Source organism: Marmota flaviventris, chromosome 10, assembly GCF_047511675.1.
Source record: "Marmota flaviventris isolate mMarFla1 chromosome 10, mMarFla1.hap1, whole genome shotgun sequence".
NCBI lineage: Eukaryota > Metazoa > Chordata > Mammalia > Rodentia > Sciuridae > Marmota > Marmota flaviventris.
This window is the reverse complement of record NC_092507.1, coordinates 112,970,141-112,986,006: the sequence shown is the minus strand read 5'-3', so window position 1 is coordinate 112,986,006 and position 15,866 is coordinate 112,970,141. Positions and strand designations below refer to the sequence as shown.

The 15,866-nt window shown below is 44.0% G+C and overlaps 2 protein-coding genes and 1 non-coding gene across 4 annotated transcripts; 2 read left to right on the top strand and 1 right to left on the bottom strand.

Moving 5' to 3' along the window:
* Positions 1 to 6,331, top strand: Fcgr2a (Fc gamma receptor IIa). Of its 2 annotated transcripts, none has more exons than XM_027922480.2 (5): positions 1 to 136; positions 692 to 712; positions 1,029 to 1,286; positions 4,528 to 4,782; positions 5,971 to 6,331. In XM_027922480.2, the coding sequence occupies exons 1-5, from the start codon at positions 52 to 54 to the stop codon at positions 6,147 to 6,149; spliced, it is 798 nt and encodes a 265-aa protein (XP_027778281.1). In that variant the 5' UTR covers positions 1 to 51; the 3' UTR covers positions 6,150 to 6,331. The 2 variants fall into 2 exon arrangements, with proteins under 2 accessions (XP_027778281.1, XP_027778280.1); XM_027922479.2 differs by having other exon boundaries at positions 17 to 136; positions 1,032 to 1,286.
* A 4,542-nt stretch (positions 6,332 to 10,873) lies between these two features.
* Trnag-gcc (transfer RNA glycine (anticodon GCC)) lies at positions 10,874 to 10,944 on the bottom strand. The gene has a single exon. It is a non-coding gene; the product is annotated as a tRNA-Gly (tRNA).
* Positions 10,945 to 10,966: 22 nt separating this feature from the next.
* On the top strand, positions 10,967 to 13,961 carry Hspa6 (heat shock protein family A (Hsp70) member 6). The gene has a single exon (XM_027922473.2). The coding sequence runs from the start codon at positions 11,693 to 11,695 to the stop codon at positions 13,622 to 13,624; it is 1,932 nt and encodes a 643-aa protein (XP_027778274.1). The 5' UTR covers positions 10,967 to 11,692; the 3' UTR covers positions 13,625 to 13,961.
* Positions 13,962 to 15,866: the final 1,905 nt, after the last annotated feature.

The following is a 15,866-nucleotide window of genomic DNA, read 5'->3' as shown; positions in this document are numbered from 1 at the left end:
CTTCCTCTTTTCTAAGTTAATCTCCCCACTGGACTCTGGCCCAGCTCAAGGATGACTTTGGAGACCTACATGTTTCAGAACCTAGATCCTGGCAGCAGATGGCTGCTTCAACCACTGACAATTTTGCTGTTGTTGGGTGAGTCGGGGGTCATTCTGAAATAGGATAATTTCAGCTATTCCTACTGCCTGCACTCTAGGGACCGGGGTAGTTAGGAGTAGGCGTGGGGCCTAGAAACTGGGGTAGTCTGAAAGGGAAGAGAGGACTCTGAATTCCTCCTTTCTTTTTAAAATTAAATTTATTTATTTATTTTTGCTGTGTAGGGGATGGAACCCAGGGTCTCATGAATATTAAGCAAGCGCTATAACACTGAGCCACCACTCCCTCATCTGAGGACCATGAATTCTTACTGTTTGGTGGGTCATAAAGTCAGAATTCAGAGGTATTTTCACAGACCCAGAAAGGTTACCAAACATACATGCTAATTTTGTACCACACCAAATAGACAGGATGAAACAAGGAGGGCATGAGAAATTAGTATTTTTATAGAATACTAATTGGAATTAGGCTCTTGAGATGGGTCCTTGGGAAAGGAGCTCCAAATCACCTCCCTCTGCCCTTCTCCTTATACACACAAATGAGTTTGTTCTTATTGTCTGCTGCTGCTTGACTTTGATCTCTTCTCCTTTACAGCTTCTGCGGACAGGCAAACTGGTGAGTTTGTTCTGCTTTCTTGTTCGGGTAGCATTTGTCATAAAGTAAGCTTTGCTTACTTTGCTTCACCAAGAATCAGGCTTGAGTTCAGCCTGGGCAGCTCCCTCATCTCAGTAGGTCCTGGGACTTGATTCTTTGCCAGATTCCCAGTGGATTCTCCAAAGACCCAAGGGAATGAGCCTGCTGTTGGTATATAGATTTTTAAGTGGGTCTGCAATAGTACTCTGTGGCCCCTGACCTCCTCTGGGAGCTCCTTTGAAACCAAACTCCCTCCAAAGCTATTTATTTACATCTTTTTCTGTATTTTATCCCTTAGCAGATTTCCCAAAGGCTGTGGTAAAACTTGAGCCCCCGTGGATCCAAGTGCTCCAGGAGGATATTGTGTCACTGAAATGCCAAGGAACCCACAACTCTGAGAATCATTCTGTCCAGTGGTTCCACAATGGGAACTTCATCCTAACCCAGCCCCAGCCAAGCTACAAATTTAAGGCCAAGAACAATCACAGTGGGGAGTACAGATGCCAAATGGACCAGACCAGCCTCAGCGACCCAGTGCATCTGGACGTGTTTTCTGGTCAGTAGAAGAAAGTCCAGGAAAGTGCTGGGAGGACAAGGAGGGATGAAATTTAATTTTTCAGAGGTTTGTAGGAAAGGGAAGGTGACCTGTTTACTGCAAAGCATCACTGTGAGTTGCCTGAAGTAGGTTTTGCCGACTCATTTCCTCCACCTTTTTGCTTAATATGTGTGATGGAGCTGGAAATTACCAAACTCTTCAGCGTTTATGAATGGCTATTTTTGCTTCCATTCTGATTGAGCAAGAGGCCATGGACAAATGACTGAGTATGAAAGAAACAAAAGGAAGTTCCTATTCTGTAAAACCACCCTACTCTGCTAGCAGTGTGGGGAAGCATGGAGGTTGGAGGCAGTAGACCTGCAAAGGCCCTAATCTGGGAGCTGGCCTGACAACTGTGAGGAGCTCTTTCTGCCAGAATTGTAGGAGGCAGGAGGCTGGACCTCTAAGGGAAGAATCCAATTTGGAAAATGAGGCCAGAGGTGAGGGGGAGAAAAAGGGCAGACCCTGTAGAGGCTGATAGAGTGTTGCAATGACTTTGATTTTTATTTCTGAATTAGATGAGAATCTGTAAGATAATTTTTTAATTTAAATTTTTTAACTGATATATCAATATAAAAAATTTTATATATTTATGGGTTGCCATGTGATGTTTTGATGTAGATACATATCATGTAATGTTTAAATCAGATTAAACAGTTTATCTTATGTAATTATGTGAAAACATTCCAAATCCTTTCTTCTAGCTTTTTGAAATATATATTGTACATTATTATTACCTATGGACATCCTACTGTACAATAGCATGCCAAAATTTCTTATTAAGTACCTGTTGGTCAACCTCTCCCTATCCCTCCTTCCCTCCTATTCTTTCCAGGCTTGGGTAATGACCAGTTTATTCTTAACTATTATGAGATCAACTCTCCCCATCCCCACATATGGGTGAGATCACACTGTGCTTGTCTTTCTGTGCTTGGCTTATCTCACTTAACATAGTGTTTTTACATAATGTCCATCTATATTGTTGCAAATGACAGGATTTTATTCTTTTTATGGTAGAATAACATTCCATTTGTGTATGTCGTGAGGTGGTTTTAACTAAAGGAGTCTTATTTAGATATATGTAACTATCTGACAGTTTTCAATTTAATATACTATACAGAAAATTCCCCTAAATACTACTTCTACCCCTCCAATTTCTGGAAATATGAGTATACCTATATTGCATTTTACTTCAACTGCACCTTGGTGCATAAACCCTGAAGATGGCCATATGTAAGCATCCCAATGCTTTAGATTTTCTTATTTAATACCAGGAAGGCTTGTGAGTATGTGTGTGTGTGTGTGTGTGTGTGTGTGTGTGTGTGTGTGCGCGCTCACTCCACCACCTAGCTACATCCCCAGACTGGGTCTGGCTAAGTTGCCCAGGATAGCCTCAAACTTGTGATCCTATGCCTCAGCCTACCAAGTAGCTGAGATTACAGGTCTGTGACACTATGCTTAGCTAAGAAGACAATTTTTTATGAACCTTTGAGACCCCTATACTAGTCAGAGTCATTTTCTGTTGATGGTATTCTAGTGAAAGGGAAACCGTGAGTTAACCTAAAAATCCTGCCCAAAGACATCACAGCTATCCATCTCCTCTCTTTGTACCTCATCTTTCCAGAAACAGCCAATAGTACTTCTGACTCTTCCTTTGAAAATGTAAAATTACAGATAACAAAAATTTAGATCCAAAGGTTTGATTTTTCTTCTTTTTTAAATTTTATTTTATTGGTTATTCTTAGTAAGATCCAAAGGTTTGATAAGGACAAACCACCTAGTCCCTTCCCTCTGTTGTGCAAAAAACTTAAGCTGATGAGACCCAAAATTTCAGCAGTTAACAACAGCAATAAGAACAGAATCCTGACTTTAGATTTCTGTTTCTTGATGTCTCAATGACAGTATCTTGCCTTTCAATGTACAGAATATTATTTTCTTAGGTGAATTTTCATTTAAATAAGATACAATATTTCTTATTATGTGATATTTCTTTCTATAAGAAAAATTGCTCTATTAAAACATTCTTTATAGACTTGTCCTCTGAAGTGGCTGAATTTTTGGAATCTGATCACTCTGCCATCAATGAGTGAGGATGTTTGTAAACAAGGAGGGAAAAGTTATTGTAAGTTCCAAAGCTTTCTTTAGTGCCCCTTTTGTTCAGAGCCACAATGGAACAGTGAATGCAAAAATTCATACCTCTTCATTTCTTAGTGGATGTAAGATTCTAATAAGAGTGTTCTATACTCTTGCATGCTTATTTCTCCCAAGATTTATATGTTGAAATCCTGTAAACCCCACAGTGATTATAACAGGAGGTGAGGCCTTTGGGGAGGTGATTAGGTCAGGAGAGTGGAGCCCTCATGAATGAGAGTAGTGCCCTTTTAAAAGAGGCTCATAGGAGCTTTGGGGCCTCTTCCTCCATGTGAGGATGTGTCAATAAGACTCAATTCTACAAACAGAAAACAACCTTCACCAGACATATAAGCTGCTAGCACCTTGATCTTGAACTTTCCAGGCTCTAGATTGTAAGAAATAAATTCATGTTGTTTATACCCTGGTTTATGGTATTTTGTAAGGGAAGGCTGAATGGACTAAGACAGAGTGGCTGGCATTATTAAAGCTCTATTTCATTACTAATACAGCTAATTGATGCCTACCTCACTTCCAGAAAAAAAAAAAAGTTCAAAAGTTACCATGAAGTTAGTAATTCCTAGACCACAAATTTATCCATAATAAATTGAAGGTTTGAGGTTCTATTCAGTTAACTCCTACAGTTAATAAAGTGCATTCATTTCCCTACACAAACATAGTGTTTTAAAGTGCATAAAATTGTTTTTGTTTTTTTTTTTCCTTTTTTTTGGTCAATTGACCTTTATTTTATTTATTTATATGCCGTGCTAAGAATCAAACACAGGGCCTCACATGTACTAGGCGAGCACTCTACCACTGAGCCACAACCCCAGCCCTCAAAATTGTTTTTAATATCTGCTCTTCATCTTCAGAACTTCTGAAAACTTCTATCCTTTAGAGGTCCCATAGAAATGACACCATATTTTTCCTATATGAGAATGCTTACATCTGCCATGAAACATCTCCAATTCCCTCCATCTGGAATTCTTTCAAATTCTATGGGTAATAAAGCCCTGAGGGTGAGGCTGCTAAGGTATACTTAGAACTTTTTCTTCCCATGTTTGTTTTTCAGACTGGCTGCTGCTCCAGACCTCTCAACTGGTGTTCCAGGAGGGGGACACCATTGTTTTGAGGTGTCACAGCTGGAAGAACAACCCTCTGAACAAGATCACATTCTACCAGAATGGAAATTCCAAGCAGTTTTCCCATTTCAATGCCAACTTCTCCATCCTGTCAGCAAACCGCAGTCACAGTGGTGATTACTCCTGCAGAGGAAGTGTAGGGAGGACGCCCTACTCATCAAAATCTGTGACCATCACTGTCCAAAGTATGGGAACTCTGTTTTTCAAATGTTATTCAAGGAGCTTCAGGCCTCAGAAGGCTGAGTGGGGAAGTGATTAATGATCTCTTTCAGATCATTAATTTTTTTAGCACTTGAACTGAATTAAGCTACATCCCCAGCCCTTTTTATTTTTTATTTTGAGACAGGGTCTCACTAAGTTGCCCAAGCTGGCCTTGAACTTTTGATCCTCCTGCCTCGGTCTCTTGAGTCACTGAATTACAGGCCTGTGCCACTGCTCCTGGTTGGCCTTTGTTTATTCTTGAGATATTTTGCATTGTAGATTTCCTCATGCTTTTTCTAGAGGCATCATGAGCTTGGCCAGTGAATGCTACCCAGTCCTAGGTTCAGAGGAGGTGGTGAGTGAAGATCAGTTGATGTAGTCTGTGGATTCCCTAATTCAAGGTTCCCCCAAAATTGTTCCCCAGCCATGAAACTCCTTGAGGGACTTCTTGGAATGAAGTTCACATTGATGTGGAACATGCTACATGCTGTGTTCCTCTCCTTTTATATTTATAATGCACATTAAAAGCTTAAGAACTCCTGTTGGAAAAAAACACATAGACTATGTTTCATATGGCATTTGCCAAACTATATGACCACAAAAATATTTTTCTCTATAACTTCAGACAGATGTGTCCAGGATAACCAATGTTAGAGTCTGTAAACAAGTCAAAATTAACACCTGGCATTTTGCCAGGGGAATGTTAGAGTTCATAAACAAGTCTGGATGGTGCCTGGCAAAATGCCAGAGGGAGTGGTTTGAGAAGTAACAAAAGTGAGCCATTAAGTGTGGAGATTCCTGATTGGTTGACTTCTGTATCTAGTTTATGCTAATTAGATAAGCTGTGTGGAATGTATAAATACTGCTCCTGTCCTGCAATAAATGGCTTCAACTCCTGCTGTATCAACGTATACAAGTTGTTCGTCACCCCCCAGCTATTTTGCCCAGCCAGCTGGGCTGCGGCAAACCCTTTAGGAAATGCTAATTTAGTTCTTTACTTGGGAAGGCAGAAAGATGAAGACATTCTCTAAAGGTAGATATTCTTCCTGGTCTCCCTTTCTGCTGTTGTCTTTGCCTTTAACCTCTGGATTGAGTTCCTTTCTAGGGACCTCATTGTTTATTCCAAGTTTCTGTAATTTTTTAATTACTCAGTCCTCTGCCTCTCCTCCTAGGTCCAGCAATTCCATACATCTCTCTACCTTGGTACCAAATCACTTTCTTCCTGATGATGGGACTCCTGTTTGCAGTGGACACAGGGATGTATTTCTCTGTTCGGCGAGATCTTCAAAGCTCAGTGGAGAACTGGAGGAATCCCAAAGTCAGATGGTGCCATGGCCCTCAGGACAAATGACTCCTCACCTTATTGCATAACAGCAGTTGCAACAGCATCTCTTCAGGTTACATAGCCCCTCCCTGAAAGCTAAGAAGCCACCTTTTTGTCACTTCGTTGCTCAAAAACATTTAATAGCTTCCCTTGCACTTGGAGTTAAGCTAAAACCTTTGCAATGTTTTATAAAATGCTTAACAATTTGATCCTCATTTTCTCTGTGATTTTATTTCCCTCTGTTTTTCCTTCCTTACTCTTCATTATTTTTGCTCTTTATTGAACACACTAATTATACTTCTGCACAGAGCCTATTATTTCCTGTTTCAGAAATGTTCTTCCTTACAGATACCTACATCATGTTTCATCATGTCTGTTATGGTTTTAATATGGTTTGGCCCCATCAAAACTTGTGTTGAAGCTTAGTCTTCAATGTATTAGTGTTGGGAGGTGGGGTCCAGTGGGATTTTGGGGGTCATGGAAACTCAGCCTTCATGCATGAGTTAATACTTTCTTAAAGTAATATGTTAGCTATCGTGGTAATTTAGCTGTTTTCTCTCTTCCCAATTGTCGCGATGGGACAAAATTGCGACATATGCAGTCGAGAGGAGAAATAAAGAATGTCCACGCACTTCTGCCCCTTTCAATGCTTTATTCATTCAAATTACTCAATACAGTTTCACTCTATAGGTTCTTTTTTTAAATATCTTTTTTTTTTAAAGAGAGAGGTAGAGAGAGAGAATTATAATATTTATTTTTCAGTTATCGGTGGGCACAACATCTTTGTTTGTATGTGGTGCTGAGGATCTAACCCGGGCCGCACGCATGCCAGGCGAGCGTGCTACCGCTTGAGCCACATCCCCAGCCCCTCTATAGGTTCTTAATTAAGAAAACGGCAATCCTTAATGCTAGGCACTGCAATAGACATAATCAATTTGCAGTAAACAATTCTAGATTAATTATTTCACAGCAAACAATTCTAGATTAATTCTAAGCACTGCAAAACACACTTAATCATGATAGGCTAATGACAGACATTCCCTCTGCGTGCTAAGTTCAAAAGTGTTAAGCTTTAGGCTTTATGTCCAACAGATGCACACTCACTCAGACCACGGTGATCAGGTCTGGAACCAAGGCAGGCTTTTACTGGTGTGGAGTGGACGACTGGTTGAGGAGTGGGTCGTAGGGAGGAATTGCAGCTCTTACCAAGATCCAGACAAGGCGGTAGAGTTGAGAGTGGTAAGGATCTCGCAGAGGCTCAGGAACGATGACAAGTGATAGGGTGACAGGTCCTCATCAGGCTCTCCAGCTTGAGTCCACCCTTGTTTCAGCTGGCTGAATCCCTGTTCATTGCTCTATTACTTATACTAAATTTTGGAGCTTTTGACCCCCCTTTCAATCCTTATCAGCTATCACCAGACTTCTCAGTGACATCATTTACCCTGGGGTCAGAAATATCTGGTCTGGTGGTCTCCTTCCTGATCTTCTCGCCTTTCCCTCTTATCAGGCAAGGACAGCCTGCCAGGGGCTTCACTCTGTTTATCAGGGTGAGGGGAAATAACTTGTCTGAGGCCATACTGGAGGGCTCTGTGGGTGTGCCTGGTGAGACACAGGTTTCAAACTGGAGTTTTTAAAATGAGTTTCTTGCTTAGGCTCAGGCCTAAAGCATCCTCACACCAGTGCTTCTAGTTGTCCTTGTACTTTTCTCTCATGCATAGAGCCCCAGATGCTTTCATTAGAAGCTAAGCAGACTTGGTCACCTGATCTTGGCCTTCCAGCCTCCAGAACTGGGAGTTAAATAAACATTTTTCTTTATAAATCACCCTATCCAGATGTTTTGCTATAGCAACAGAAAAATGGATTAAGACAATGTTATTCCTTTAGGTTTTTACTGAAATGTCACCTTATCAGTGACATCTCCATTCACCTACCATACTCCTAATTGTCCTCTCCTGTTTTCTTCTTCTTTTTTTTTGTGGAGGGGGGTGCACTGGGGATTGAACCTTGGGGTGCTTAACCACTGTGCCACATCCCCAGCCCTATTTTGCATTTTATTTAGAGACAGGGTCTCACTGAGTTGCTTAGTGTCTCACTTTTGCTGAGGCTGGCTTAGAACTCATGATCCTCTGGCCTCAGTCTCCTCAGCTGCTGGAATTACAGGCATGCCCCACTGTGCCCAGCACTCCTGCTTTATTTTACTTCATTGTACTTTTATCACCAACTGATATACTATGTGTTTACTTGTTTGTTGTCTACTTCCCTGCCCTCCCCCACTTTAGAATGCAAGCTCCAGGAGGAATCTTTGTTTTGTTTACTTCCACTTACTCAAAGCCTAGTTCAGTTGGTGCTGAGAGCCACGGCCGAGTCTGTATGGCCCCTGGCATTTTGCCAACAGTATTGATTGACAGGCGAGGCATTACTATCCGCCTCTGCCGCAACTTTTTTCCTGATAATCCTTCTTCTTCTGAACTTTCTTTTTCTTTCTGACTAGAGTTCCTGGGCTCTTATCAACACATGCCCTAACTATTCTTGGTTCCACTGGGGTGCCTTCTTCCCTTAGTAATTTACTTCTCACCCCTTCCATATTTTCATCACAAAGACAATACAACATTTCAAGACAAAACAAGACACAAACATATTGTATCAATCTTCTCCATTTTCTCGAAATGGTCATTTTTCCTCTCGCCCTATCTGCCCTAGGGACGAGAAGATTGCCCCCATCCTATCTATGGACGGGCAGCTTTTTTTCATCACTTACCCCCAAGTGTCCCGGGGCTCCCCGTACGGGCCACCAAATGCCGCAGTCTGGCTGGGCACAAATCACGAGCCACTGAAGCAGGAACAAACTTTATTTTTAAACTGCAGGAAAACACTTCACACAGCTCCCGGGGAATCCTCCGAACACCATGAGGCTTGTCCAGGAACCCCCAGCCGGAAATATATCTCCCGGAAATCCCTCCTCCTGCACTTCCCCAACCAATGGGAACTCTCGGGGAATCCCCAGGAGAACTCCAAAATAGTGCAAGAACTCAAAAGTTGCGGCAGAGGTGGATAGTAATGCCTCGCCTGTCAATCAATACTGTTGGCAAAATGCCAGGGGCCATACAGACTCCGCAGTGGCTCTCAGCAAGTTGGGACATGATAAAACACTAAAATAATTATGGAGTGAGTAAATTCTTTGACATTTGAAATCAAGGACCAGTCTTAAGACCAGAAAATGCTTAGAAACCTCCTTATTTTAAAACCAAGGAATCTGTGGTCCAGATAAGTGAAATGATGTCGTTAAGAGCATATGGGCAGTTAGTGTGCCAGACCTTTATAAGTGATTTGGATCGTGCTATAAATTTTGTTCCACAGGTTTCTTTTGTTTTGTATTCTACATTGAGTCATAAGCATCCCTTCACTTCACAGTGTCCATTTAAGTCACTATTTAAATATCTGTTCTACTTAAAAGATACCCAAACTAAATTACTAAATGTAAGTGGATATGTTTAAGTTTGTATTGCATACATAAATTCCTCTATGTGTATGCAGTGAAACTCAGTGAAGAGATAATTTAAAAATATCTGAAGGGGATTGGGGCATAGTGCCAGACCCTGGATTTGACCCCTAGCACTACCATTCCAAAAAAGTGAATGACACTGGAAGCATGTATATGTGATTTAAAGCTATACCTGCAACTCTTGTGTGTGGGTGGAGAGAATCCTCTCTCTCTCTCTCTCTCTCTCTCTGTGTGTGTGTGTGTGTGTGTGTGTGTGTGTAATGCTGGAGACCAAGCTTAGGGCCTTAGGCATGTTTAAGCAAGTGCTCTGCTGCTGAGTTATAGCCCCAGCACCTTAAGTACTTAGGTAGGATTTTAAGCCTGGGGGTGGGCAGTGTCCAGGAATGGGGCAGACAAGGCAGTACCTGAACAGACTGGGATACAGTCCCCCTAGCCTGCCCAGGCTATCTTTTCTCTTTTGAGGTAAGGTCTCTTCTCTTTCAGGCTCTCTTTGTTAAAATATCTTGACTCTGGCTTCCAGGTCTGACCGACCTAGACTCTGAAAAGGAATGGATTTAAAACTGACAGCTTCTCTCCTTCCTGGAATTAAGACACAGGTTATCTTTTTTTGAGGATAGTTTGAATCTTCTCTTTCCTCGGAGTATTTCCAAGTGTACATGTTTGAAATGGATCTTCTTTTGGCTTTCAGTAAAAGTCCAAACACCAGAAAGTCTTGATAGAATGTTCTGGCTTAAAGAAAGTGAGACAAGAAGAAGACTCAATTCATAAAGCCACAGACCTAATGGGAATGAGTGTGTATTTACTCCCAATTCCCGTATAGTCATTTAGGACAAAGGATGGACTGGGACCTGCATCAATTTACTGTCCATTTCAATCTGGGCTCTGGCTCAGATCCCGCTTAGGTCACAGAGACAAACGCACAGTGTCCCTTGTCAACTGGTCTCTGAGGATGTTGCTCCCCAGAATTACTAACTTTAAGGACGGATCTCAACAGAAGCTATGTTCCCGCTACCTTGCACCTCCTACCCTATATGATGCATTCTCCCAAGTAGAGTGAAGTCTCTTAAAAGATACCCAAACTAAATTACTAAATGTAAGTGGATATGTTTAAGTTTGTACTGCACACAGCCACCAGCGAAGGAGCGAGCGGGAACCAAATATAAAGAAACTAAAATCTCGGATAACCTGATTTCATCTACTTAAGTGTCATACAGCGGGGAAAGAACGAACCAAAACTAAGAAGCTATTATGCATTGGCCGGGAATCGAACCCGGGCCTCCCGCGTGGCAGGCGAGAATTCTACCACTGAACCACCAATGCTGCCGGCGGGTGGTAGGTGGCAGCATTACTTCTTCACCTCTGTTCAATTTCAGGATGTGTTTCATAAACAGCTATGCTGCCTCTTTAAACCTGCAGTTTCGAAAGAAAGAAACATTTTTTAATACCTAAAAGACAACAACTTAAACACTGTTTTAAGGCTGTAGCTCTATTCGCCTGGGTCTTTTCCAAGCCACGAAACTCTCACGCGCCCTCTAAGGCGGTTCCCAAGCTTGCGCGCCAGGAGAATCTGCTTCCAACCAATATCAGGGAGGACTAGTCCGGGAAGTTACTGCCTTAACTGGTTTCTGCCACAGCTAAGCGCCTTTAGAACCAACCGGGAGAAGCTGGAACTTTCCCAGTGTTTCTTTTTGGCAGCTCTGAGTCAGGAGCCAATGGGACCGACTAGCCCCTCTCCGCCCTGCCTTGCTCCCCGAATCTGCTGGAACCTTCTCCCCGAGTCAGCGCGGCGCCTCCCTGCTGAGTCAGCCCGGGCGGGCTGGGACCGGGAGACTCTCGACTGGCGGAGAAGGTGAGGGAAGGTTCGTGGCAGCGGGGGAGGGAGGTCCCTCGCAACGGGATAAAAAGCCGGTGGAAGCGGAGCTGAGTAGATCCCAACTGGACTGGCTAGAGAGAAACAGAAGGACAGAACTGCTGAGCGACCCTCCACGGCTAAGCAGCACTAACTTCCGCAGCCTTGTGCATCAGACTTTGTATCCAACTCCTCCAAGGAGCTCGAGAAGCCATAGCCATGTCTGCTCCAAGAGAAGTGGTAATCGGCATCGATCTGGGCACCACGTACTCGTGCGTGGGTGTGTTCCAGCAAGGCCGGGTGGAGATCCTTGCCAACGACCAGGGCAACCGCACCACTCCCAGCTACGTCGCCTTTACAGACACCGAGCGGCTGGTAGGCGACCCTGCCAAGAGTCAGGCAGCCTTGAACCCGCACAACACGGTGTTCGATGCCAAGCGGCTGATAGGGCGCAAGTTCTCTGACGCTACTGTACAGTCGGACATGAAGCACTGGCCCTTCCAGGTAGTGAATGAGGGCAATAAGCCCAAAGTACGGGTGTCCTACCGCGGGGAAGACAAGTCATTCTACCCCGAGGAGATCTCGTCCATGGTGCTGAGCAAGATGAAGGAGACAGCTGAGACGTACCTGGGACAGCCTGTGAGGCACGCTGTGATCACGGTGCCTGCCTATTTCAATGACTCTCAGCGCCAGGCCACCAAGGACGCAGGTGCCATCGCAGGGCTCAATGTACTCAGGATTATCAACGAGCCCACTGCAGCAGCCATCGCGTATGGGCTGGACCGGCGGGGAGCCGGAGAGCGCAATGTGCTCATTTTTGACTTGGGTGGAGGCACCTTCGACGTTTCTGTCCTCACTATCGACGCAGGTGTCTTTGAAGTGAGGGCCACGGCTGGAGACACTCACCTGGGTGGAGAGGACTTCGACAACCGTCTGGTAACCCACTTCGTGGAGGAGTTCCGGCGGAAGCATGGGAAGGATGTGAGCGGGAACAAGCGGTCCCTTCGCCGATTACGCACTGCCTGTGAGCGAGCCAAGCGCACCTTGTCCTCCAGTACCCAGGCCACCCTGGAGATTGACTCCCTGTTCGAGGGTGTGGACTTCTACACATCCATAACTCGTGCCCGCTTTGAGGAATTGTGCTCAGATCTCTTCCGCAGCACCCTGGAGCCGGTGGAGAAGGCCCTGCGGGATGCCAAGCTACACAAGGCCCAAATCCATGATGTCATCCTGGTGGGTGGTTCCACCCGCATCCCTAAGGTTCAGAAGCTGCTGCAGGATTTCTTCAATGGCAAGGAGCTGAACAAGAGCATCAACCCTGATGAGGCTGTGGCCTATGGGGCTGCTGTGCAGGCAGCAGTGTTGATGGGGGACACATGTGAGAAAGTGCAGGATCTCCTGCTGCTCGATGTGGCTCCCCTGTCCCTGGGACTGGAGACAGCAGGTGGTGTGATGACTACATTAATACAAAGGAATGCCACTATCCCCACCAAGCAGACCCAGACCTTCACCACCTACTCCGATCACCAGCCTGGAGTCCTCATCCAGGTGTATGAGGGTGAGAGGGCCATGACCAGGGACAACAACCTGTTGGGGCGTTTTGAACTCAGTGGCATCCCTCCTGCACCACGTGGAGTCCCCCAGATTGAAGTGACCTTTGACATTGATGCCAATGGCATCCTAAGTGTGACAGCCACTGACAGGAGCACAGGAAAGGCTAACAAAATCACCATCACCAATGACAAGGGCCAGCTGAGTAAGGAGGAGGTAGATAGGATGATTCGTGAGGCAGAACAGTACAAAGCTGAGGATGATGCTCAGAGGTGCAGGGTGACTGCCAAAAACTCCTTGGAGGCCTATGTTTTCCATGTAAAGGGCACCTTGCAAGAAGAAAGTCTTAGTGACAAGATTCTTGAAGAGGACAAGCACAAAGTTCAAGACAAGTGTCAGGAAGTCCTTGCCTGGTTGGAGCACAACCAGTTGGCAGAGAAGGAGGAATATGAGCATCAGAAGAGGGAACTGGAGCAAATTTGTCACCCCATCTTTTCTAGGCTCTATGGGGGGCCTGGTATCCCTGGGGGCAGTAGTTGTGGGGCTCAAGCCCGACAGGGGAGGCCCAATACCGGCCCCATCATTGAGGAGGTAGATTGAATGACCCTTATGATAAGTCAGCTGTTACTGTAAGGCCAGGGTTTATGGGCCCTCTAAGCTATCTTCTATGATCCTGTCTTGAAACTTCAGTGGGTGAGGGAGTGTCTTCCCCCACGAATGGGGAACTTTCTTCTCAAGGTGTTTTATAACTGAGGTATTTGTCATTTGACTTTTTAAACTCTCTTTTCTCATTTCAAACAGGCAGAAGTCATCATTACTAACACTTGTGTGACTCATTAACATTGTTTTCACCTACAGTTTATGTAGTTTAATATCTGCATGTATGGATTTTGTTATGGGAAAAATAGTTGTAGATCTAAATAAACTTTTAAAATTCCTTGGTTTTCTTTCCTACCAATTTTCTACATGATGGAGCTTGGGTTCTGAAGCAGGAGATGTTAGGGCAGGTGCTGAAGGCCAGACGCAAGGAGAATTCACAAGGTTGAGTATGAAACTTCTCTATAGGGGAAAATAGAATAAGGGGAAGAGTTTGAGGCAGAAACACTAAAACAATACTGAAGTTTAAGTGCTGACAGAGAACTGTGTTGTTCAGGAAAAGTAAAGGAGACAGAGTTGAAAAGGCAGAGACTGGATAGAAACTTAAGTACTGGCAAGGTTCTCATATGTGACCCTAAGATAAAAATTCTATTGGTATAACAGTGGTCCCCTTTATGTTTTGAATATGGCCCTTGCTGCTCTGCCACTGTGACTTATTTTTAAAATGAACATTTTTCTTTCTCTTCCTCTCTCCCTGCTCCTCCCTAATCTCAGGGGAAACGGGATTACCTTTCTTCCCCATCCTAGGCAGAGTTCTTGAGCACACACCCACCAAAGAAACAAGTAATTCTGACTTTGGGGATGGCATCAGAAGATTACAGAAATGACTATCTCCCAAATTAACAAGCGTATTAGAATTCCGGACAGAAAACATGTGGAATGTAGCCTTTGAGTCACCTCTTTAAAAGCCCCCTGTTCCTGCTGATGGGCAGAATCACAGCCTTTGGGACAGGAGTCCTCTGTGTTTCTCCTTTGCTAGCAAAGCAATACATCTTTTTCCTTTTTCTCAAAATCATGTCCGAGTTATTGGCTTGGCATCAAGGATAAGGCCAAGCTTTCAGTCACATTGGGAGCTTAGTTTAGTTTGTCAGTCTATGTAGTAATAGCACTGACAAATAGTTCACATGCTTATTAGACAATTCTAATCATGTCACTTTACCCTTTTTTTTTTTTTTTGAAACCCCAAGTCTTGGACTCTGGAGTATATTGTGGGAGGCTGATATAGCATGTGACCAGCGTTTGCCTCCCCTTTTGATAGGTGTGGCACTGTCTGTCACCCTGTGATCTGATTGCTTAGGTAACCAAAGATAGTAGCCCCATCTTTAGGGTTGAGAAAATGCAAATGTGTCTTGTGCATGGGTGTGCCTTCCTACATCCCTATGGGTTGAGCTACACTAACTCGTTCCTTTGTGATATTACCCCTTGCCCTGTTTGGGATAGAATGTTCCATGGACATGCCCTTTGTGTGTCCCCTTTCCTTACTCTGCCTTTGGGTGTGGCCTTCCTAGATGTCAGTCAACCTGCTGACAGCAGACATTATGAAGCTAGACACAGTCCCCTGAAACCTGGCCTCTTGCCTCATTTGAATGGCTTCTCCTCAATAAAAGGGGTCAGCATGAGCAGGCTCACTCTCTTTCTGCGGACCTTTAAGGTCAGAAGAGCCGTCACAACACCCCCAAAGATAAAAGTATTTCTGTCTCTTGTGTGGTTATTTCGTGTGGCCCAGTTCCCCTGGAGTGACCACTGAGTGTTTGTCGCATGCCACATGGCAGTATATGTTAGAATAGGTCTGGGGAATGATTGATCTTAGCTTTGTGAAAGAAATAAGTATGCTTATTAGACAATTCTAATCATGTCACTTTACCCATTTTTTTTTTTTTAAACAAAACCCCAAGTCTTGGACTCTGGAGTATATTGTGGGAGGCCGACAATTAGATAATTCTAATCACATCACTATCTGGTTTCTACTGATATTAGTGTATTCAAAAGCTCGGTTCTTGTCTCCCATGTCAATCCAATAACAAGGACACAGTTTTGAGTAAAAGGAAAAAGAAGGTTTATTGCTTTGATTGCAAAAGAGAAACACAGGGGACTCCTGTCCCAAAGGCTGTGATTCTGCCCATCAGCAGGAACAGGGGGCTTTTAAAGAGGTGACTTAAAGGCTACATTCCACATGTTCTCTGTC

What these genes read in the sequence shown, in the direction of transcription:
- Fcgr2a (XM_027922480.2), top strand. Translation starts at nt 52, where the DNA reads ATGACTTTGGAGACCTACATGTTTCAGAACCTAGATCCTGGCAGCAGA. An exon ending in GACAATTTTGCTGTTGTTGG is followed by an intron (nt 137 to 691) that starts GTGAGTCGGGGG and finishes TCTCCTTTACAG; the next exon opens with CTTCTGCGGACAGGCAAACT. An exon ending in GCATCTGGACGTGTTTTCTG is followed by an intron (nt 1,287 to 4,527) that starts GTCAGTAGAAGA and finishes TTTGTTTTTCAG; the next exon opens with ACTGGCTGCTGCTCCAGACC.
- Hspa6 (XM_027922473.2), top strand. Translation starts at nt 11,693, where the DNA reads ATGTCTGCTCCAAGAGAAGTGGTAATCGGCATCGATCTGGGCACCACG.